The sequence below is a fragment of the Nilaparvata lugens genome, chromosome X (genome assembly GCF_014356525.2).
Source record: "Nilaparvata lugens isolate BPH chromosome X, ASM1435652v1, whole genome shotgun sequence".
NCBI lineage: Eukaryota > Metazoa > Arthropoda > Insecta > Hemiptera > Delphacidae > Nilaparvata > Nilaparvata lugens.
The window spans coordinates 71468454-71494692 of NC_052518.1; the positions used below are offsets into that span (position 1 = coordinate 71468454).

The 26239-nt window shown below is 32.9% G+C and overlaps 1 protein-coding gene across 2 annotated transcripts in view; it reads right to left on the bottom strand.

The window, feature by feature from the left end:
• The window catches only part of LOC111047542 (sorting nexin lst-4), a 96235-nt gene that overhangs the window by 19927 nt on the left and 50069 nt on the right, over positions 1–26239 (bottom strand). For both annotated transcript variants that reach the window (XM_039441566.1, XM_039441567.1), the window contains exons 6-9: positions 7776–7890; positions 5075–5309; positions 2571–2755; positions 498–670 (exon numbers count right to left, since the gene is read on the bottom strand). In XM_039441566.1, the coding sequence (XP_039297500.1) occupies positions 498–670; positions 2571–2755; positions 5075–5309; positions 7776–7890 (708 nt within the window). The remainder of the gene's footprint in view (positions 1–497; positions 671–2570; positions 2756–5074; positions 5310–7775; positions 7891–26239) is intronic.

Below are 26239 nucleotides of genomic sequence, written 5' to 3' on the forward strand. Positions count from 1 at the left end.
TTTTGAAGCTTTATGTAGTGACATTTCTTAAATAGCTATTCTAATGTATAATAAGACCGATTGGAATAATATTTGTGACACAGTAGACAGTCAACAAAAATATATCTCAAAATCCGCCTCACAAGAATATTTTTATAATAGCGTAATACTAAATCAAGAAATATATTAGACAGCTGACATATAGCCCAAATTCTAAAATAATAGATGTGTTGTGTTTTTATTGTAACCATTGCTTTCATGAATCAAAAGTGACAAAGCGGAGCTAGTTTGCAGATTTACTCATGGACAGTAATATAACTAGTGCCCTAGACCCTAGATAATATCTTAATTCTTCGTGAACTCCCTCTACCTGTATTCAATTACTTAAAATGGTCTAATTACCAATTACTTTGATGGATAGTCTTTTTCCTCTTTTCTATGAGGTTTAAAAAGTAAATTTCATTTAGAGTCAATTTTATTTCAAGTGAATAGATAATAATTCTGTAACCAACGCTCACCTTATGTACTTGAAGAATGTCAGGAAAAGAAGCTAGAATTCCCTTAAATATATGCAAAGTATCTCCTAATGGCTCCCAGTCCAATTTAGGCTGTTCCTCAAACAGCTTACCGATTTCATCATATGTACTTCCAGTTTTTTTAATTGCGGATGTTAAATTTTTGTCAACAGTTCCTGTGAAAAAATTACGATCATCCATTCATTTCATGAAACTAAAAAACCCTACTAATACTACCACGACTCGAATCGTACGACGACTCCAATCGCGAGTACCAATTTTTCAAACCTTTCAACTTGACTTATTCAAAATTGTGTAATTGAGACTTATTTTAATACATTTTTTTAATGACAAAGATGAAAAATTTTACTACTTTTTCAACAAATTACAACGTGTTCTCGTTCATATTCACGCTATTCCACTTCAAATCTTGACCTCATTTTTTAACATCTAGGATACTCAAATTTCACGTCTCTTGGCGACCAGCATGTCGAGTCGCCAAGAGAAGTGCGACTTGAGTTATCATATACGATAAAAAATTGAGGTTAGAATTTGAAGTGAAATAGCGTGGATATGGTCGAGAGCACGTTGAAATTTGTTTCACCGCTCTCCACTATGTTCTGACACATTTGAATACCTTCAACGCTCCATAAGGTTTTAACCCTAATGCATCTATTCAATGAAACTAGGATGGTAGCAAAGATAAAACGACTATAAATTCACCTGGATACAAAATGAGAAACTTTTCAAGAAAAATGAAGATTCAAAGACTATTGTGATGTACATTACACACGAAGGAGTTATCAACCGAGTCACAGAGGGATGCAGGGATCAGTAACTGACAACAAGAAGGATAATTTTTAAGGAAGAACGCATAAAAATGGTATCTATTGTTGATTAGCAATTATAAACAATTTATTGGACTTTCATTGACTTTTAGATAATGATCATGGACATAGTAATTGATAATTACTTTGACAATGGTCCTGGAGGTGATGAGATAAAATTTATCTAATACAAAATACTCTAATATCTATGTAATGAATATGGTAAATTAAAGTACTTCAATTACTTGATTGATAATTCATTCGATCGATACTGGATTGATAATATGATGAACCCAATTCAATCTTGATGGTTCTTTCGTTGTAAATGAGAACGTTGCTTATAACAAATAATGTTACTGTATAACATTTTCCCATGTATATTAGAAAAGATGGTATATTATCATTTACGAATATAGAATGTAATATCTGTAAAGTAAATGCGATAAATATCATTCAAGATTATTGTATGAAGCATGTTGCTATCTTTAGGTCTTCAAATAGAAATAGGAGAACGCGATAAGATTCAATGAAAGTTTTGATGATTGTCAACAGAGTTTGTCAACAAATAAATAATATTTGTATAGTCGAAGAAATTGAATTTGCACTTAAGCTATAATATTGTACACACCTCTCATAATCTGCATGGAAATTGCTTTATGTTTAGGGCATAGGCCTAAATGGTAGCACTAGAATTACTAATCGAACAGCGTCGTCTATAAAACATATATTTTCTGAGGCACCTGATGAAATTTGACATAGAGGTGATACGATGGAAAAATATTGAAAAAAAACTATTACTGATCATTATTCGGTGAGTAAATCAAAGTACGAAAATAAAGATCAAACTAAATTCCTTGGTCTGTTAATACATAGCAACCTTTCGTGGGATAATCATGTTGCCAATGTTGTGGAAAAATATCCCCAGGTCTATATGCATTGCGTCAAATGTCTAGTTTATGTAGTAAACAAATATTAAAATCAATATACCACTCAGTAGTACATGAACACCTATCATATGGTCCCTGCATATATGGTGGTACAAGTAAAAGTAACCTTGAAAAAATTCTAAAACAGCAAAAACGAGCAATAAGAATTATGCTGAACCTCAACAAATAGATTAAACCGACTGCTCAATCGATATGAAAATCATCAACCACAAAGATTGAGAAGTAATGAGTAACGAAAAATGGGATAGTATGCATGAAAATCAATCCAATGAAATAAACGAATGAAATTGACTAGTTCTCACCTGAAGCTGCATCTTCTATACTGAAAGCTTGACCTAAATTGTAGAAATCTTGTCCTATTCTCTGGTACTCTCTCTTGTAAGGGCCTTGGTGCTTTTTTGTTTGGTCTAAAGAAGTGGCCATTAGATTTCTAACAGCAACATCCATTTCATGAACAAATTTACTACATGCTTCATTCTCCTGCTCCCTAAATTGAACACAATTATTAAAAAACAGTAAATTATATTTAAATATAAATTTCAACTATAGAATTAAACGTAAAGTGATGATTGTGAAACATTTCCAACACGTAAATACACAGTCTCAAGTGAATGAATTCATGATAATCATGATATGATAACTAGATAAATTTCATTGTAGTGAAATGAAAACGTAATAAGTTTTCTAAGATAGTTGTATGAAGATAAAGCTTCAACAAAAGTTCGAAAAAGTTTTTAAAGTACTTTCATAAAAAATAGTGAACTTCTTTCAACTCTAAGTTTATTCTTTGTAATACATAGATTGTACGTCATTGAAGTTGGCCGGCATAACAGCCCATCAAATTAAATTGTTAAAAATCGTTAGTTTAGCGTTATTTTAGGTTCGTTTTGTCAAATCTGAGGTTTAATTAGGTTTCTAAATGTGAAATTGTAATTATAAAAATGTAATGTAATAATAATTATTATTATATTGATAAGATTTGGGAGTTACAATAACTGCCGGCCAACTTCACACCAGCCCGAAAATTGCTTAATAATAATAACAATAATTAATCTGTTCAGGGGTAGAATAATGACTGCTGAGTCCAGTCTCCTGTTGCAGCAGCATAAGGACAAGTCCTTGCTGCATGTTGAGGACTTGTCTTTTATAGGCATGTTAAGGAGCAAGGTTTGTCCAAACCACTGACTTTTGCTTTTATGAAGTCAGCAGCAATAAAATCTGAGACTGAGAGGTTTCATACTGGCATGCAAGGATGGTGCCATCAACACATTGTCATACCGCAGCAGAATAATGAACATGGATGTCCCTGATATCAGTTGCAGGGTGTGTCATAGAGCACAACAGACAATCATGCACATCCTGTCTTATTGTTCTGTGCATACAAATGTAGGCTACATCCATCGACATAATGCATCTCTGCGAGTGCTCTATTACCATCTTAGACACTCATAATGGTATTGACAAAACACCCGTGCTGCCTTATGCCCCAGGGGAGATTGAATATGTTGTGAAGAATGAAATGTGCCGAATTTATTGGAATTACTCATTCTCCATCACCAGGCTTTCAAGAGTCACAAAGCTTGATATTGTCCTCCTTGATATTGCTTCAAAGACAATGTATGTCATGGGGATTTCATCACAAGCTGAGGGCAACATTGCCGACAAAGAGGATAAAAAACAGACAAAATATCATGACCTCTTGACCTGCTAATAGAGCTGTGCAGACCTAACCAAGGCTTCTCTGTAAGAATGGTGGTGCTGATTGTAGGAGTTCTAGGGGCATGAGACTCTCATTTTTGGCCAACCTTAAATCATTCCAGTCGGTGAGAGTGCTGCTACTGTGCTTGCAGGTCAAATGCAGGAATCTATTATTCTTGGATCTATCATTCTCCATCTACTCAGAGTAAATAATTTAATGGTAGAGGATCAAGTATGGTTGCTTATCACATGAACATGTGGAGCAATCACTCTGGTAAAATCCCTTGTCACTCTCCCATGGGAGTCGGAGCCAAGGAAAAGGGTGGACAAGCAAAACCTCAAATAGTTGTAAAAATAATACATAAGAAAGCAGAACTATTTTGCAAGACATCGCTGGTAAGAAGTTTCCTCAATACACCAAGATAGAAAAATGTATCATTTTGCTAAAGAGAATGACATCTTATTATGACCCATGAAATGGAGATAAAAGAGAGATACATACATTTGTTGACAGCATCAATTTGTGTATTTATCATCAATTATTACACCTAGTATTTCAATTTCGTCAACACATTTATTTTTATTTTTGTCACATCCATATTTATTATATATACAAGACATTTATACAGGACAGCAGTTTCGAGTTGAAACCAACACATCTTAGCTGTAGAGATGAAATGTAAATTAGACATTTATACAGGACTGCAGTTTCGTGTTGAAACCAACAAAGATGTGTTGGTTTAACATTTGATGGTAGACATTTCATGATCAGATGCTAGACATTTACACAGTATTGCAGTTTATAATGACCAACACATCTTCAGCTGTTGGTTTCAACACGAAACTGCAGCCCTATATAAATGTCAAATAAATGTGGATGTGACAAAAATAAAACTGTTTTTTTTAATTATGGAAAAATTCCACAATATCAATTCTCATTCAACAAATTTTAACATTTAGTTTTGGTACCAAACATGGATCTTATGCACACCTTGACTCATGATAAGTTTATATTTTTAATAGTTTATCGAGCCAATATTTTATTGTAAACCGGACTTGAAAATGTATAAATGATAGAAAGTGGATAATAAAGTTTGTTATTGCTTACACTTTGAGTAAATTGATTGGTTTCTCGGGAGTAACCAAAGCTAAGAAATAGTTGGCTCCAACTAATTCGTCTTTCTCTGCTTTCCGTTTTCCGGCTTTCCACCTTTTTTCGTCGGTACATGTGATGAAATGTTCCCACACCTCACAGGTGGACAGGACTGGATGTCGACATACACTGTCCACGAATGCCTGCAGCTGATTTTTCCTGTGCTCTATGAATTGTTCTTCGTATCGACCTGTAACGGAAAAACTATGAAAACCGATTCTAGCACACTATGAGTTTGAATGGTGACTAAATGTGACTATGAGTTAAATGTATTAGAGTATGGAATAGATAGTTTGAAGGTCGTAATGAATCATTTGATTAATTGTTGTATTATCAACTCTGTTTTCCCTGATGATTTGAAGGTGATAAAAGTCTTACCTATAAGTTATACAAGAAAGGTGATAAATCAATTTTTGAGAACTACAGATCAATCTCTATCATATCAGTTTTTTCCGAATCGCTGGAGAATTGCTGGCGAATTGATGGACAAATTGTGGAGTATTTTGAGAAAATACTATTTTCTATGTGATCGAATTTCCATCTAGCTGTTTACCCAGTTGTCAATATTTGCAGTAGCAGAAGTCTTCTGCTACAACACTATTCATACATTTCTTCCTATTCACACTATTCATTATTCATATTCACACTATTCTTCACACTATTCCTACTATTCCTTCTGCTACATAGTGTTTCCTCATAGTGAGAAAGTCATCGGGGTGAATTACAGCATTTAATTTGGATTTTCGTTTAATAATAGAAAAATAATAATTTATTTGACGACTCTCAATTCGGATATAGGACTGGACTAGGCACCGTTAGGGCAGCTGTTTCTTTCATCAGTAATTGTATTCTTGGTCTAGATAATAAAGTTTGTGTCAATGTAAGACTATATCCATTTATTCATTTACATTAAACAATGCACAAATCAAATACATGATTAGAAAAGGACCAACAGGCCTAGCCCAAACCTGTTCCCTTTCCGAATTTTGATAGTAGTAAGCCAATGTCTAAAAGGTAGGTTATGTTGCTTCACATTGAATCAAATTCCAAGTCCAGAAATTTACAAACCAAAATTTAAAATATAAATAGATTGAAACCCAAAAAGAATGAAAATATTGCATCAATCTGTAATTTGTAAAGTTTTCAAAACTTGAAAACATTGAATTATTTATAAATTTAGAAACAAAACTAAACTCACTCCAAAAATCACAGCTGATTCCATATTGAATCAATAAATTCCATATGATTTAACAGAAGCATTCGATACTGTTTCTCATACTCCTCTATTATAAAAAAATTACAGTTCTATTGATTCAAGGAAGGGACTGTGTCACTGATGCAGTCGTATTTATGTGGTCGATTTAAAAAGGTTTTTTTGTGATGGAAAAGAGTCAGGATATCTACCTGTGAAGTATGGTATTCCTCAGGGATCAATTCTTGGTCCAATCCTGTTCATTATTTATATTAATGACTTGCCTAATGTTTTATCAAATCCATCAGTACAGAGCTTTCTCTTAGCTGATGACATTAATATCGGTCTCAGGTCTAATAATTAGAATTAAAATTATTCATATGAAGTATTAAGAAACGAACTAAAAATATTTCTGAAACTGTTCAAGATTGGTGCACTGCTAATGTTTTATGTACTAATGAAGACAAAATACAAGATTTAAAAATATATTATTTCAGAGGGGATACTACAGAGGCTGTAAGTCATTTTGTGAATTTTCTAGGTTTTATGATTGATGAGAGTATGGATTGGGAGAAAAACATTATGAAAATTGAATAAAAAATCAATAAAGACATTGCCCTGATACGCAGATTGAGACTGTGTATGAGTTCTCAGGTACTGCGGACGGTTTATTTGCATTTATCCACAGTAATTTGAGTCGAGGGACCTTACTCAGGGGTCATACGTCTTCTAGTGTAAGGCTACTAAGGATGCAAAAAACATGCATTAGACTAATTTGTGGACCTCTTTCCCGAGCTCATTGTAGAGAGGAATTTGTTCGTCTTGGTGTGATGACGGTTCCGTCACTGTTCATTTTCCAGAGCCTACTATACATAAAAGGAAATATTCACTTATATTATAAGATGGGTTCACATCAGTCATATGGAACAGGGAATAGGAGTACTTTGAGTTTGAAAAGGTTCAATTACAACAGGACTCAAAAAACGTTTATCTATACAGCAATAATATTCAATTTTCTACCTTATTCTATTAGAAACCTGGATATTACAAGATTTAAAAATAAATTAAGAGCAATTTTGTCAAAGAATTGTGATATTATACAATAGATGAATTTTTCGAAATCAATCTTGAAGTGGAATAGCCTTATTCTTGATTATTACATTGAGATCAGAGAACAATTTCTGGGTGTAGAATCAGTTATAATAATTTATCTTCTTACAATTGTGACTTATAGTACCTAATAGTTCTATTCATCTGTCTACTTTTGTTACCATTTGACGTTGTAATGAATTTTGATGTTCTCTTTTACTACTACAATAAAACATTTATTTATATGTCAAATGGAAAAGCAACTCAGTTTTACCATGTTTAATGTGACTACCACATTTATTTGAGCTATATAATATTGATTTAATTATATATGTATCTTGTTTCCATGATTTCTGATGGATAATTTGATTTTACCTGAGATCTGTTTGTCTGGTAATGGGGGTATTGGTATGAGGCCGAACTTCACTTCTAGTCTTTCGTGTAACCAATCAAAATGTTTATATCTTCTGGATACTTGAATGTTGTTGAACTGTAACATGAAAGAAAGGGATTATAAATGAAATAGATAATCATCTCAGAATTAAAACATTAATTATTACACACAGCATCAAAACTATAATTATCCAGTCTTCCTATCACACAGGAATAAAAATTAGATAAGAAAGGAATGATCATGTAACTTGAATTTTTTTCAATATGATTTTATAATTCATTATGTTCAAGAATGTACCTTCAAAATATTAATAAAATAAATTAGTATGTTCAAGAAACGAATTTATTTTTTTTTATAATTATAGTCCAGGAAATGAATGCTCAAAAGAGGGTATAGAAGGAAATAATATGTTTGGAAGACAATTTTCGACCCCGCAGATCTGTTTAGGGTAGTAAGGAGGTAGACATATTGAAAGTCCCCCCCCCTACCTCCGGTGCTAAGGGGGTGGGGGTGGTTCAAAGTAGTTCGCATATAACACGAAAACTGTGCATCTTTCGGACATGGCTATTCTACACAAAATTGAAGCTTACATAGTTTCCTACAATGTTGATCCAACAACATTTTATACCAGTATTTTCTATATCTTCTATAGTTTTCGAGATATCCGCTCTTGAAGATGTGACTTTGTCAATTCCTTTGTCAATATTAGTCTAATGCTAAACTGAAGTTTTCACACTCAACAATAAAGCTGCTGCAACAGTCGTGAGAAAATGCACAAAATTCTAAAATTATACTACATCAAATTCAAGAGAATCAAATGCTCTATAAGCTCATGATCAGCATGGATTTTTTCCATCGATGTATTAAAAGTTATAAGAGAAAAAATAGCAAAAAATTGGAGGCAAACGTGTTTTTTCAAAAATGTCACACCTTCAAGAGCGGCTATCTCCAAAACTATGAAAGATATAGAAAAAGTTGTTGGATCAATATTTTAGGAAATTCTGCAAGCTTCAAATTTGTGTAAAATAGTCATGTCTATAAGATGAACACATTATCAGAGGCCATAATAGATGAGTACCAATGTGGATTCCGGCCTGGCAGGGGTACAACAGACCAAATTTTCACCCTAAGGCAAATAATGGAAAAGTTTTATGAACATAACATCAATCTACACATGCTCTTCATCGACTTCAAGCAGGCCTTTGACAGGATGAAGAGAATTAAAGTGCTGGAAGCTCTAAAAAATACGGGTTCCCTAGAAAACTAATAAACTTAGTGAAAATGACTCTGAGTGAAACAAAAGGTATGGTTCTGAGTGAAGGGAAAGTGAGCAGGGAGTTCACAATAACTGATGGCGTGAGACAGGGTGACGTACTATCGGCCTTACTCTTCAATATTGTTCTTCAGAGGGCAATGGAAAGCGTTGACAGGAGAGACAATATCACAAATCGAATGACGCAGGTCTTAGCGTATGCAGATGATGTTGTCATTATTTCAAGAAGCATGCGGTCATTGGAGGAAGTCTTCCTGCAGATCAAGAATGAAGCCAAGATAGTAGGCCTTGAAGTAAACGAACAAAAAACTAAATATATGGAAAAGAACACCAGAGGACTTAGAGATCCAGGAATCACCAAAATAGGAGAAAGCACGTTTCAAAAGGTTACAAGCTTCACATATTTTGGAACGGAAATTGACTGTTGAAATAAAATATCACTGAAAATTAAACGCAGGATAATGCTTGGCAACCGTGCGTACTTTGCAAATAGCAAACTGCTCAAGTCAAAACTCCTCACTAGAAACACAAAAATGAAGATTTACAGAACGCTCATAAGACCAGTTGTCACATATGAATGTGAAGCATGGACAATCCTGCAAGAAGACTGCAAAGCATTACTGGTGTTTGAGAGAAAGCTGGTTAGGAGGATCTACGGTCTAGTACATGAAAATGGTGCATGGAGAATAAGAAAGAATGCCGAAATAGAAGCCATCCTGCAAGGTAGAAATATTCTCCGGTTCGTCAAGGCAAGAAGAATAGGGTGGCTTGGACATGTTGAAAGAATGGCCGATGAACGAATGCAAAAAGGAATTCTATATAAGAGGCTGGAAGCTGTAAGAAAAAAGGGAGGCCGAGGGTTCGATGGATGCAGGAAGTGGAGAGAGACTTGAGAGCGATAGGAGTGAGAGGTTGGAGGCGAAAGGCAGCAGACAGAGACGCTTGGAGGCAGATTGTGGAGGAGGCCAAAGCCCATATCGGGCTGTAGCACCAGGATAAGTGAGTCATGTATATAAGATGCATAGTTTTCGAGTTATATGCGAGAAACCAAAAAATGGTACCTTTGGTTTTTGAATTTCGGTTATAAATTGCCTTCCAAACTTTTTCCTCTATAAACCTTCGTTGGCAGAAGGTCATCTAAGTTGTGTATGATGTAAGTATTTTGTTAAATTCACTATGAAACAATAAATCACTGGTTTAGTAATAAATACACTAGTAGCTACAGTATATCGATGTCTATCTATCGAAAACCGACAACATATTGTGGGCTCTGAAAAATGTAATCAAATACATAGCTCATTCAAAGGGTTTATGGAGTCCCGTACGTTAAGCTTAATAATCACTTGAGAAACATAATACCTACTTTGAAAATGAATCGTCATAAATTCACAATTAACATAAATCAAGATATCATACTAGTAATTCTGTGAACAGTAGACCTCACGCAGTTTTCTCATCCACAAGTATCTGATGTCACCTGTTTGAAATGATAACAAACTCAGTTCACGTTTGAATTTGTATTCCATATTATATAATTCATCCAGTTCCGTGATAATCTTTCCTTCTGATGAAAATTAATTTTTTACAATCAAAAATATTATAATTTCTTCAGCATTATTTAGTTCTTTTGATTATTTTTAATCACCTACCAAATAAGTTTTTTTCAAATGTGAGAATATTGATACTGATGGGCACGCATAATAATACCGTGACTGCAAAACAAAATATTGAAACCAAAGACCTTAAAGATGCATACCTCTTTAAGGTATTTAATTGAAACTAAAGACCTTATAGAAATAGACACGGCTTCTCCAGACAAGTTGACACTAGAGAGCGACACAAAAATGCACAAGAGAAATGCACCGTTTTAACGGCGCATGTGCTTTGTAATCAATCGTAGTTCCATGATAAGCCACTGACAGCGACACCATTTGCCGTTTGGCGCGAAACAAACTTTTTTCGCCAATATTTGAAGGTTAAGAAGTTAGTTACAAGGATTAAAGGGTTTTTAATGATTTACAAGGTGATGTGTAATAATACTATTACTATTATATTTAAAACTTGTATTTAAAAAAAAAGCCTTCTCTGATTGGTTCTCGTGAAATTAACCACGATTGAAATTCAACCAGCTTTAGTGCAACGGGGCCTTAGGCTAGGCACACACCAGTTAGTCAAGACAAGACATGATCAGACACGTTCAGTCACAATACTTTACATACCGGTAAACCGGGGTGACTTTGTCCCAATTTTGGGGAGTTGAGACTTTTAACCGTTTGCAATCAATACTTGAGTTGCAACAAATCTCTTGTAATATTTTTTATTGTATTCTGCAATGTTTGAAGAGTATTTGTTTGTTTCAATCTCCAATTTCTTTTATTCAGAGTTATTATCAGCTATTATTATAGTTATTTTTTAACTGAATTTTCAGTTAATCAGGTACAATAATAATTATTCGCCTATTCAAATTGTGAAAGATTCATTTATTTAAAAGAGAAAGCAATACGAATGCCCTATACACACATTAGTGCATCAGTTTAGAGTTTATGAAGGCAGAATGAATGAATGAATGAATGCAAAATTCTAAGGTGTAGTAGCCTCACTCGAATTCGCGGAGTAGGGGTTTTGTACCGATTGAGTACCCATTTAACACCAAGGTCAAGGTCAAATTCAAGGTCAAGGTCAAGAGATGTTATCTCAACCACCACCCCGCCCCAACTGAATTCTCTGTTGGAATGAGCCCTGTATTTATAGGCCAGGGAGGAGATGTTTACAGCAAGAATTTCTATTAAACACTGAGGAAAATATTTTTATTAGGGGGTGTGGCCTAATTAAATTCCCTCCCCCACACCCCTAAGAGGTGTGGCCTAATTCAATTTCCCCCTTCCTGAGAGGTGTAGCCTAATACCATTATTATTTCCCACTAGGTATACAACCAAAAGTCAAGGTCAAGGTCAAATTCAACGTCAAGGTCAATGATGATCCCCACTTGGATAAAATATCTACTGCAAGTAAAACTAATCAAAAACTAAGGGAGAGAGTAAACGACCGCTGGATATTCTCCAGCAAGAGAAGTTCACACTCTTTCCAATGCAATAAGAGATCTCATACCTACTGGATATTCTCCAGTCAAGAGGTATTAAATCCATCTATTGCAATCAAATCTAATCTAATGTGAAACCAATCTAAAACTAATAAATTGAGTCTACCTAGTGCAAGGGTAGTGGGAGAATAAACAACTACTGGATATTCTCCAGTCAAGAGATGTTATCTCAACCAACCACCCCACCCCGACTGAATTCTCTGTTGGATTGAGCCCGGTATTTATAGTAATTTTATCAGCATCAAAATCCAGTTCCCACGGTTTTTTTGTATGCTGTCTCCAAACATGTTTGAATAGGTCTAATAATTAAATAATAATAATAAAAAATAATTAATAAATAATTGAATAATTATAATAGATGAATAATTAAATAATAATTAATAAATAATTGAATAATTATAATGGATAAATAATTGAATAATAATTTAATTAATTATTAAATAATTTCAAACAAAAAATAATAATTAAATAATAATTAATAATTATAATAAAAAATAATTGAATAATATTATAATAGATAAATAATTAAATAATAATTTAATTTATTATTAAATAATTTCAAACAAAAAATAATAATTAAATAATTATAATAAAAAATAATTGAATAATTAAATAATAATAATAAAAAATAATTAATAAATAATTGAATAATATTATAATAGATAAATAATTAAATGATAATTTAATTTATTATTAAATAATGTCAAACAAAAAATAATTACTGTATTTAATTATTTATCTATTATAATTATTCAATTATTTAATAATTATTGTTTATTATTATTTAATTATTAGACCTGTTCAAACATGTTTGGAAGACGGTATACAAAAAAACCGTGGGAACTGGATTTTGATGCTGATAAAATTACTATAAATACCGGGCTCATTCCAACAGAAATTTCAGTCAGTGTGGGGTAGTGGTGGAGATAAGATCTCATATCACAAGATTTTTCTACACTAGACTGAATGCTACAATTCTCATTGTGAGGTGACCTAGTTCAATGTAAGTATGAATGACCTTCAGATAATTGATTTATCAAGTTACAAAAAAGTTCTCAAATCACCGGGATTCGAACCTGAGACTCCAGAATGGTAAGCTGCAATGCTATCAACTAAGCCACCAAACAAGATTATTTGAAATTAATCGATCAAAACGAACTCATAAGTTTGTTATCACAAGAATAGATAATGTTATTATTCACAACTTCACTAATTATTAGTGATAATTATTATTATGTGGTAGATTACCAAGAGCTACTTTGAGTAAGGTAGATATTTTAAATGAATCTCCTAAAATGCATTGTGAATTTGATATTGTTTTCATCATTTTTAAAACTTTATTCTTGGCTCAACTAATTGCTTGTTATTGCATAGCTTGTTATTCATAATTTACAGTTATTAAATAATATTTTTATTGTAAGTTTAATCTAATTAATAAATAAAATGATTTAAATTGATGGATTTAGTGGTAGCAAACTAATGAGATTGTTTGCTAACTAATGAGATTGTTTGTTTAAATAATTATCAAGCTAGTTTCTGCGGTCTGATACAGCTTATCAATCTGGGGCCCCAGGTTCGAGTCCCCACAGTATGAATAGTTTTTTGACTCTTTGAAACAACTTCTGAATTTTGTTAAACCAAACTACTCATCAAAATCCAAACTGAACTTGATTTTCTTGGTAGGAAAGATCTTTATAACCTTAGATTTAAGCAGGGAAAATTATTGTTTTATAATTTTCTAAATTAAGCTCAGTACCTTTTACAGGTTTTTTATTAATTTGAAAATGAATTTCAACAAATAAATTGTATTCTTGATTGAATTACAAATCTGAGCATTTTTCAGTTCCAGTTTATAATTTATTTTGGAAGGAATGTTGGACATTACATAGGTGTTCAACATTTAACATTATATTCATACCAAAATTTGAATTTATTTTTTGAAGTGGGAGGGAAATCATGAAGTAAGTTTGAATCAGTTAAATACATCCATTGTTTCATATTATTAAGATCAACATTCTTTGGTAGATAATAAGAACCGAATTTTTTTGCTAATCTAACGATATTCTGTAATATATTAATTATTAATTCTTCAGCCTCTTGATTTCTACTTGATTTCTCTTGTTTTCTACTCAAATGACATCCAAATTTATCAATACTCATGTTTTTTTATTATACTTCATGTTTGTATATGAATTTTTCATCAAACCATGCTCTAAAGAACCAGGGTTGTGCTGTTTCAGCAGCATACTTTTCATACTTTGATAATAATTGTGGATCTGACATTGCTTTGAATTGTTCATTATCATTAAGATCAATTTCTGGGATATTATGAGCAACTAATGGGATGAATTGTATAATCCTTATAAAATTCTGAATCAAATTTCTAATTTCAAGATTAATATTATTATTCTTATTATTATTATTATTATTATTATGTAAATATCGACCAAATTTATCAATAGACATTATACTAGAGTATATTTTTCTATAATACTAAATTACCACCAATAATTATTCCAATTTCACGCAACTCTTCTATGATACTCATAATCTCTGTATCATGTCCAGTGTGCCCAGCTATTTTTGAATTTACCAATAGATTCAATCTTTCACAAACTCGTTTGGGTTATCCCAATAAACATATTGCTTTTTCATTTTTTTTCTTGGTACTACAATTTGCATATCTTCTTGTTCTAAACTACTATCACCAGCACCTCTACCTCGAGTAACTCCTTTTTTAGGTGGGAATAATTTCTTAATAATATTAACATACTTGTAACTGGTATTTCTCTTAACTCGACCCAAACTATCAAGATGAACTGATGTTATTTGAAGTATATTTTTATAGGTTTGCAAATCAGTTCTCTTGTAAATATGTTTATCAGGTACTACTTTGAATAATAATTCCAATAACCCATGTGTAAGCATGAATGATTTGCTGTTATCAATGAGGATTTCTTTATCATAAAATTTTACAACGTTATTACCAATTTGCCACTCATTAATATCAGGATTATAGTGAACTCCATACAGATTGCCTCTTTTTGTTGCTCGCATGAAATTATCTATGTAACTAGAAATGCTAGCTCTACGGGCATTCGATGTTAATCTTTGAATTGAATATTCCTCTAATTCCACTTTTATCATCATCAGCACTGGTGAACCGAAATATTCTTAGTACGAAATAGTCTTAGTATACTATGTCATTTTGACGTCACCGGGCATGCGCAGAAGGCCGAAATAGAAATAGTAGTCATGCGCACTGGTCGAAATATTCTTAGTATAATGACGTCATTGCGCATGCGCTGTACAGTTCTACACCATCACAGTAACAAGTTAATGCTCACGCACGCGAGTCCGCGTGATCAGTGTTACCAACAATAGAAACTCTAAACTATAATTTCCCTATGGATTCCTACAGCAAGATTTCTTCCCTAGCAATAGCTTGGCTCAACATCAGATCATTACTGTAGTAACTCAAAAAAGCTGTACTCAAAAAGCTCTTATGTTTCTACTCTAGGGGAATTATCTATTAGAAGTGAACTATAAACAATCAATATTCATTTGATGAATTAATAGATTACTATGGCATTTCTTCCCACCTTACCATTCATCAAATCGATTTTTAAGGCTAAATAATTTTTTTTAAGGAAAATATCAACTTATTTCGAGTTGATACAGTAATGCATAGGAAGTTGAGTTCAATTTTTCTACTTGATATCATCTGGTAAAATTTAAATAATATAACATTTCTATTTGGAGATTGATTAATTAGTTTATTGATCACATTAGCAATTATTAGTTTCATATTTCATTTCAAATTAAGGGTCAAGTTGAGGGTCTCAACCAACTTATTTTTTAATTCCTCACACTAACCTTTCAAATCAATGTGAAGCGACTGTATTCAAATTCACACCATTCTTCTACAATGGATGATTATTATTTTCAAGGGTGCCCAGGGGATGCATATTACATGGGGGGGGGAGAGAGTTTCTTAATTCAGTGGGGGGGAGGGTGTGTTCACCCGTGTTATCATAACAATAATTTCAATCTTTTAATTTGTTCCTTTCAATAGATTCAATGCTTCACATTGAGTTGTGATCGATAGATAGATAGATACTATATCAATAGATACTATAGATATTATATACTAACATGATAGAACATAATTTCGACTTAGATTACATCATCATCAGTATTTTCAATGTCCTTTTAAATGATATTCAATTGATTTGGAATGTTCACTCAAAATCAAGAGGAAGAAGACTTTCAATGATATAAAATGAAACACATGTTGCAATCTATTATTATGATAATAATCCAAGGTTATGCTCCACGAAGTTCCATGATGATTTTGCAATTAAATATTCGCAATTGCATTTCTTTTGTTATTCCAAACTCTCCAATAACTCTTCAGTTAATTATTAATTAAAATATAATTATATGAGAGATTTTGAATATTAACATTAATAATTAGAGCTTACACATATTATTAAAATTCATATTCATAATCATATTATGATGACTGCTGCAATAGATTAAAATATCAATATTTCGATATCTTTGTCTTTCCAAGTTTTCTTCAATTTTGAAATGAGAAAGTAAGACTTTTAAAGATACAGAAAAATTTTAAGACTTTCAAGATACAGAGTATTGGATACAAACTTTTGAATACCGATTTCCATTCAAGATGATTCACTGAAGTTTATACTTTTGACTAAGCTTGTACTTGAAATCGTTTTGGATAGGGCCTATGAGATACTTAGGTTTCACTCCAATTGAAATTTCGTGGGGTACTAATCCCCCTCCCCCGTCTATGCGTTCTTGAAATTCTTGGGTTCTCTCTAAATCAATAAAATTCTTGTGTGGAGGTCCCAAAAAAGCTAGTGATGTAGTATGACTGACGATAATTTGTATAGATGGGGGGAGTGTGTGTAGAAGCTAGTTTTTTTTCTGAATCAATGTGGTGGAGGGTAAGGGGTCAACCGAGTAAAGCAAGTTTGATAATGATCTTGATGTGTTGTAAAAATCATTACTTCAATACTTCAGTATCTTATCATTTAGAACACTTTATAAAACTTTAATAGCCTACACTTGATAATACTCGATAATACTTTAATATACTTAGCAATACACAAAATTATGGTGGAGAGGCTACTGATCCATGACAGACGGCAATCATAAGTGTGGTGATTTAAATTTCGACAATGTATAAGATGTATTGGGCCATCTATACTAGGGATGGGTATCGATACATCGATGTTTAAAAACATCGATGTTTCAACATCAAACATCGATGTTTTTAACATCGATGTTCACTGTTCGATGTTTTTCACTTATCGATGGTTTTACCTAGACATCGGTCATCCAATGTTTTTCCCAACTAAAAAGTAAAAACAATTATTCTAATTTTTTAATTTGATACAAGTTTTTTTTTTTGTTTGAAGAGGATTATCTTGAGAGCAATAAGCAATAGTAACAGAATTATAATCATTATCTTTATCATATTTAGTGTAGTATTTCTGTTCTTCGTGAATATAGATCACTCTTGTGAAAGATCTCGCATAAGTTTTAATTTCCTGCATATTGCTATTTTTATTTTTCAATCAGGCTCTCTGTATTATTATGTGAGACTGTTGGATACTCTTGAAGATTTACATTACTTCAGTGGTCCGTGTCAAGGTTGGATAGTTAGATATTTAGAATATTGAATAAGAGGTCGGATTCTTCGTTTCTTAGGAAGAAAGAGTTTTTTCTTACTACAATTATTTCCTCAACATGTGTTTAAAACTAATATTAATCTAGCTCTGGAAAAGAGGTCCTCGTATTGTAAGGAGTGCAGATATTCATATAAAAAAACTTAATCCATTTTCATTTCCTAAAAAATCTATCAGGTGTACCATAGATGATTCCTAAAAAATCTATTTAATGAATACGATATGAGTATCAATGATTGCTGAAATTAGCTTAGGGTGAAATTTCAAGACCGAATCCTCGAGGATATCCCGAGAGGTTTCAGACTAGACCATGAAGATGACAATTCTTGTGAACTAGAGTTGATGTATCTTTCTAGTCACAACCTGACTTCAATTATTCGAAAGACTGTTACTTGAATACCACAAGTCCAAAATTGCTGTGATTCCAGTTAGTAACTGTTGAAATATTGGAACAATAGCTCCAGATAAAATTGTAGTCACTTTAGAAGCTCTTTTTGTGCTCTACAATCTGAGATCAGGTAGAGCGCTCTATCTCATATTCCAGGTACACCTGACAACAATGCTCCTTGTATTGTGAAAAACACCTAATTTTCAGCTTCAAGCATCATCACCAACTACATTGTCCTCACATTGATATTTCGCACAACGACATAACTTGAGTTCTCGAGATTATGTTCTATGAGAATCACCCGTAAGATACACTTCATTTCAGTATTTCCTAGTGGAGAGGCGCGCTTAAGGACACCTCAAGGATCAAAATTTCAAACACATAACTTTTGGCACAATGCTCAGATTTCATCGTACTACACTAACTTCATCCTTCTCGGCTCGTCACGGCGGTTCAAAATCATGCATAAGTCAAATTCGGTCGAAAAATGGAAAATTTATTGAGTGTACTTAAGCCCATATTCCAATACACAAAAAATGACCAATTTCTATATTCAAAGTTGCATGTCTTGTGAAATACTTCTGATAAAATTTCCAAATCTAGTGAGAATGTGAAAATTGTCCCCCTCTACCCACTTCAATAAATAATACTTTCGATTCCAAAACAATTTGGAAATTAAGATTTTAAAAATGGCGATTTCAGTTTTTACATATTTTTCGTAATTTTACTGTTGATCAAGAGTTTCTAAAACGAGTCTGATACATCATAGAGACTTACGATTGATTGATTACAAATTGTAGATAAATTCATCCTCTACGAGCTCAGTTGCCTAAAATCCATCTTTAATCACTTTTCGCTATCATAGAACTGCCAAAACCGTTAATATGAGAAAAATATCTACAATTTCCGGTTTTTTTTCAACAATCAAATCTCACTTTACGAACATATTTTTCCATGACTTGTTTACAGCAGATGAAATAGAAAATTCTATTGTACATTTCAAGATCATGTAATGATTTTTATAATAAGGGGTTACCGAGATACATAGCTTTGAATATAGAAATTGGCCATTTTTTATGTATTGAATATGGGCTTAAGTACCTACACTCAACAATAAAATTTCTATTTTTTGACCGAATTTGACTGTTGATGCATGATTTTGAACCGCCTTGGCGAGCCGAGAAGAATGAAGTGTAGTACGATGAAATCTGAGCATTGTGTCAAAAGTAAATTATAAGTGTTTGAAATTTTGATCCTTGAGGTGTCCTTAAGCGCGCCTCTCCACTGGGAAATACTGAAATGAAGTGCATCTAACGGGTGATTCTTACCCATGAACTTATGTCATTGTGCGAAATATCAATGTGATGACAAAGTAGATGGTGATGATGGTTGAAGCTGAAAATGAGGTGTTTTCCTCAATACAAGGCGCGTTGTTGTCAGGTGTACCTGGAAATCTATATGACATAGAGCGCTCTACCTGATCTCAGATTGTATAGCACAAAAATAGGCCTAGAGGGATTTTGAAATATACATCTAAATTGTAACAATCGGAAGATATTGTTGATCAAAAACTAAAATTCATTAAAATTGATTTTTTCTTCAAATTTCACCCATTTTTGAAAAATAATAACTAAGTACTCATTGGAGATAGAGAGTTCCGAGTGATCTCATTTTTTTCAGAATTTTATAATCTGGGAGAGATTTGGCAGAAATAGCTGGAAACTGGAAAATGAGCCGAAAATAAGAGGTTTTTGGGCTATCCTGTATCTAGCACAAGGAAATCTTGCATGAAGAAATTGGTTCTGGACTTCTCTTATGTACCCAAATAATGTATTAAAAATCAGAACTACAGTTTAAATTGCAAGCACACCCCTTTTTTATGTCTATAAGGGCGATAAACAATGTTTAAAAACATCGATGTTCAAAAACTAATCTATACATGGTCGAAGACTCAAGATAATACACTATAGCTCTCTAGAATCGACATCCACGAGAATAACATTCATAATTTAAAACTACCATAAACTAGAACTTCGCTTTGCTCTTTGAATAGGAAATAGAATTAGTGTTAAGAAGCCAATCTAATAAATGAATTCTATATAATAAGAAGCCAATTAATTGTAATAGTGTGAAATTGAGTGAATGTTATTGCAGTTTTTTTTTCGTGTATCAGGTCTAAACCTGAAAGTATTTTTAGAGTATCTTAAAGTATTTTTCATTGAAGTTTCTGGCTCGTAGTTATTAGTTGCTAAAATAGGTGACGATTAAATATTGCTGAGAATCTGGCTCGTAGTTATTAGTTGCTAAAATAGGTGACGATTAAATATTGCTGAGAATCTGTGCATTTGGATGAACGAGTCCACTGTAAGCTCCCAACTAATCACAGATTCAAATAGATGTTTGATAGTAGTATAATGTCAATAAATTTTACAGGAGAGGAGAAACTCTCCGCCGTTTACATTGGTGCACAACGGTGGGATAGACTGCAAGAGTGTCTTTCGAACCTCATGTCTAAGAAGTAAAATAAGAAAGAAGTAGGGATAAGAAGTAAGAACTTCAGTTAGTTCTTAGTTCTTGTAGACCTAAACTTCATTTTAGTTCTTTGTAATTAATATTCCACGCTGTTCCATGAAGATTAACTAAGTCATGGTATGAAGAAATTCTCGGCGACATAATTTGATATCCGGTGTGAGGTGAAGAGGTTTATAGAACACCTCCACCGGTTATGGATTGATATCCACGGTGTTCCATGAAGATTAACTAAGTCATGGTATGAAGAAATTCTCGGCGACATAATTTGATATCCGGTGTGAGGTAAATTGGTTCATAAAACACCTCCACCGGTTCATTATGAAAGACCTTTCTAGTATTCAATGTATTGATATACTGCGACTTTGATGTTGCCTCTTCTTACAAATAAATACTACACTCTCAATGGAACACTTAAAGAAAATGTTTGCAAACTGGCTAGGGAAACAATAGTCCCATCTGTACTCCCAGAATTCGAAGAAACTATACTGTGAGGGTCAGCTATTGTTGTAGATATTCTTATTGTTATGAATATTCGACACTTTCCTTCGAAACCTTCCAGATTGTAGACTGGACAGACAATAAGCCCTCTTGTAAGAAAAGCACCATGTTCCTTCCGAAAAGAGTTTCAGCTAGAAAAGGTTTTGTTATGGAATACGTTTGAACCTCCGATAACATCACCCTATGTTTTTGGCGACCCATTTCCCTCTTAGCAGGTCACTTTCGACTCATTTATGTAATTCGAACAAGAATGCAGCTTTCAAAGCCAAACAGCAATACAAACATGGATACAAAGAACTTCTTTCCTCTTCAAATAAGATGAGTGAATATTTCAAGATGATAATACAATATTGTCCATATATGATTTGCTAATAATAAGGATGGAGAAGAGAATTACAATCATATTACTTTCTCTTATAATCATATTCATTCGCAAAGTTGAAATAGATCTTTCCTGTTGAATCTATGATAAAAAATGTGAACTATCTCGATTTCCGGGTTTCAAAAATGGCCATGAAAAATTTTTTGTGGAATCTATCGATTGGAACTCAACAGTTATGTAATCAGGGTGATTCCCCCTGCCTAGAACTGTGGTTCTCACCTCTCAAATTTTCAAATTCAGTATTCTTCTGGTGAAAACGTGAATTTTCTTGATTTACAAGTTCAAACTAGCCATAAATAATTCCGTATTTAATTTTTTCATTATAACTTACTGGTTCTGAATCTACGATGACCTCCTCTTCAAAGAACTTTCATAATCGATGATCTATAAGCATATTTTTGTGCTCATCTGACCAAAATACATTTATTTTGTAGAACTTGAAGGGCATTATTTTTTTGAATCCTGTTGTTCCAAATATTTACATGGAACTATTGTCATAACTCATAAGGAACTGTAGAATTATTGATTCTACATCCAGAACAGTCAATTTTCGATGTAGTTCTGGATAATGTTCTTCCAACTTTACACTGGCGTTGATAATTAATAGTAAAGTCAAGCGCTGACTTATCTTGGATCTCTATTATTCGTAGTTTTGCATGCATAAACTCTCAATAATTCGTATATTCTATATTTAATTCATACATCAAGAATCAAGGGAAAGAAAGATAATGATCACAGTGTGGGCTAATGGCTAACTAATTGAGTTGATTGAATATTTTTTAATCAGCTTATAATTCTGAAATTTTTCATCTGCCATTTTAAAAATATGTCATTAGATATCTCATCTCCCAATTAACGGAATAGCTTGAAACTTGGAATTTAAGTTCCTTACACTATAATGATCCGACACGAACAATTTCGATCAAATGCAATACAAGATGGCGGCTAAAATGGCGAAAATGTTGTCAAAAACAGGGGTTTTCGCGATTTTCTCAAAAACGGCTCAAACGATTTTGATAAATTAATACCTAATATATTCATTGATAAGCTCTATCAACTGCCATAAGTCCCATATCAGTAAAAATTTTAGGAGCTCCGCCCCATCTATGCAAAGTTCGATTTTAGATTCCCAATTATCAGGCTTCAGATACAATTCAAACAAAACATTTCTAGCGGAAAGATTGAGCATGAAGAACTGTACAATTAATGTTCAGTAACATTTTCACCTAAAATTGAAAATAAGCTCGAAATTCGAGAATATGTTATTATTCAATTGCAAACTGTTGATTCTATTAAAACATTCACTATAAAGAGATAGCAGACTTCGTGTGTCTCCAGCGTTATTGTCCTGTCACCAGCTGGCTCAGGTCTTGGAATAGTAGACTTGAGATGCGCGTAAACACTAGCGTCAGTTGATCATTTTTCATAACGGCAAGGAAAGTTGTGTGAGTGCGCCAAACCAGATTTTTTAAAACTTTTAATAGCTTGGCTGGTGTCTTTCCAAGAATTAGTTTTTCTTGATGCAACACTGACATAAGTATAAATATGTCTATAAAGAAGCAGATACATAATAATATATAGATTCAGCATTATATACATATACATTTTTTCTCTTTTCGATAATTAGAATCGTGAATAACACATGTGAGAGATATAAAGTTGAGTAGTAATGGTTTTTAAAACATTCATATAAAAAACAATAATGATAGACTACATTTTTTGAATATTCCAGATATATTATTGTATTGGTTGTATATTTTTGTTCACATTGGTTTGCAGACGTCACGGAGTGCAAGAGATTTTTAATTAATTCTGGACTCAAAAATCAATGGATTTTATTTTGTATAATTTAAAATCAAGTTATAACCATTTATGTAATTTTTTAGTAATGATGATTATTTTATTTTTTCTGTAAGTTTACCATGAATACTGGTTAGAGTGATCAACTTAGTTCCTATTTTTAAACTGTAATTTGCTATGCTTTTGTGAAAAGGAATCTATAAATTTCATTTATTTTTTTCATTTTAAACGTAATTAATTTCACGAGAACCTATCAGAGAAGCCTTCTTTTATAAAAGGCCTTCTCCGATTGGTTCTCGTAAAGTTAATAATGGTTAAAATTTAATCGGTTTCTGTGCAACAAGGTCTAGCTTTTCAAATTCATCTGATTTTGAAGCTTCTCTTCAATTAGATTGATAATTAAGTTATAACTGTGTTATAACTCTCAATATAATGTCATAACTCTCATAACACTGTTAAAAAATAATAATCACTTGATATGTATTGAGCAATGCCTTTGGTTTTATTAGGGAAATTGATTTGGAGCTTTTATTTGCATAAATTAATATACTTCATAGGTAGCGAATAGCAAGATGGACCCTGTTGTCATTATATTTTCAAATGGTTGCAAGGGACCATTCCGTTATGCACTACCATTCTGGGTAAAAGGGGATCTTTGAGCAATAAACGTTCCCTTTTAGGTTATCTTACTGTTGGTTATGGATACTCGGCATTCTGTGCGACGTCATAGTTCCTAAGAATATTCTGGTGATGTCATAGTGACTAAGAATATCACTGCATGTGTATGCGCGTGCGTACGTTGCCCTGTGACGTAACGTACTAAGACTATTTCGTACTAAGAATATTTCGGTACACCGGTAGTTGTAGATCCTTCTTCTTCTTGTTCTTCTTCTATTTTTTCCCCTCCTTCTAGCTCTTGTTGTTCCTTCTTTTCTATTTTAATTTTTCTTTCAATGGGTTGATGTTGTAATTGCTTCAAAGATTCTGTAATTGGTTTGAATTGTTTTTGAAAGTGTTCTTCTTCACTGACTACATTATGTGATAATTCACGATGTTTTCTACAAATTGAGTCGCGTAGTTTTTTAATATTTTTTTGTAGCACACTCCACTCTTCCAAATCTTTTTTATGCATTTTTATATTATAACAAATCTAACAAAACCAAGCCTGTACCGACCATTGTGTGTGTCACATTCTTTATTAATAACTAGAAATTCATTATTATTATTTCTCCATGCTTGAGCACATAATGCACTGAATTCACCCTTACTCATATCAGGGTATACATGATCAAGATATATATGTTGTAGGTTACGATTATCCTGTTTGAAAGCAACAACTAGATTACAATTATCCCTAATCAATTGTTTGGGAATACTAGAGTAAGTTTCACAAATGTGAAAACAATCAATTTTATTGTGTCTTCCCATACTAAAATAGTTACGAATATTTTGTTGATTCTCCATACAAATATCATCAAATATCATAACTGAATTTCGAGGCATATCATTTGGTTGTTGAATTTCATCATTATCTTTGTACAAGTTAAATTTAATTTCAGGTATCTGTTGCATAATAGTAGTATAAAAAGGCCGGTCCTGTTGTGCCCCAGGACCGGCCTTCACCTCAAGGTCACCCAAGTTGACCAAACCTAACCTCAAGGCCATCCAGGTCAACCAAACCTAACCTCAAGGCCATCCAGGTCAACCAAACCTAACCTCAAGGCCATCCAGGTCAACCAAACCTAACCTCAAGGCCATCCAGGTCAACCAAACCTAACCTCAAGGCCATCCAGGGCAACCAAACCTAACCGCAAGGTCATCCAGGGCAACCAAACCTAACCTCAAGGTCATCCAGCTCAATCAAACCTAACCTCAAGGTAAAAAAAATAAATAAATAAAAAAAAAATAAAAAAAAATTTAAAGAAAAAATTAAAAAAAAAATTAAAAGAAAAAATATTTAAAAAAAAATTAAAAACACATAAAATTGGGAATAAATGGGAAAAAAATCACTGGGGATCTTGAACTGGGGCTATAAAAGGAGTTGTTCTGCAAGGAGTGGGACATTATGTCTTGTGCAGTCATGCTGCCAGTACGTGTGTGTGTGATTTTCGTGTATTTGTTTTGGATTACTTTCATCTTTATCATCATCAAGAGTAAGTACCAATGCATTTTATAGCTATATATATATTTATATTATATTCCCGATTTGACAATTAAATTTAAAAGAGTTGAATTTTGAAGTAGATGGTTTGAGACTGTCAATTAAATTCTAAAATGACTTAAATTCAAAAGTGACTAGTTTAATTGTGAATTAGGTTCCAATACATAGAGTAAATGACATAGTCAAAAATGACTAGTGTAATTATGAATTAGGTTCCAAAACATAGAGTACAATACAAGTTGAGAGTTAAATTGTGAATTAGGTTCTTATACATAGAGTTGGTGGTTGTAATTCATCCTAACCTAAAAAATGTATAACAAGTCTTTGCCATAGAATTAGGCTGTACCCACAGTATGTTTGACATTGATAGTGATGAAGGTGTGTATGTCGTTTTCAGACATGAGCGGCAATGGTTCTAATGATCAGGAGCACCCATCCCACCTTCTCCCCTATCACGAAGTAGATCCTAGACCCCCATTCACATTCCCCACCCCCACCATACAGCTCCCGACCATCATCCCTAGAACATTCAATGTAAACATCTATGAACCTCCATCCCTGACACACCCCAAAGAAAGAAGTAGACCTCAATCC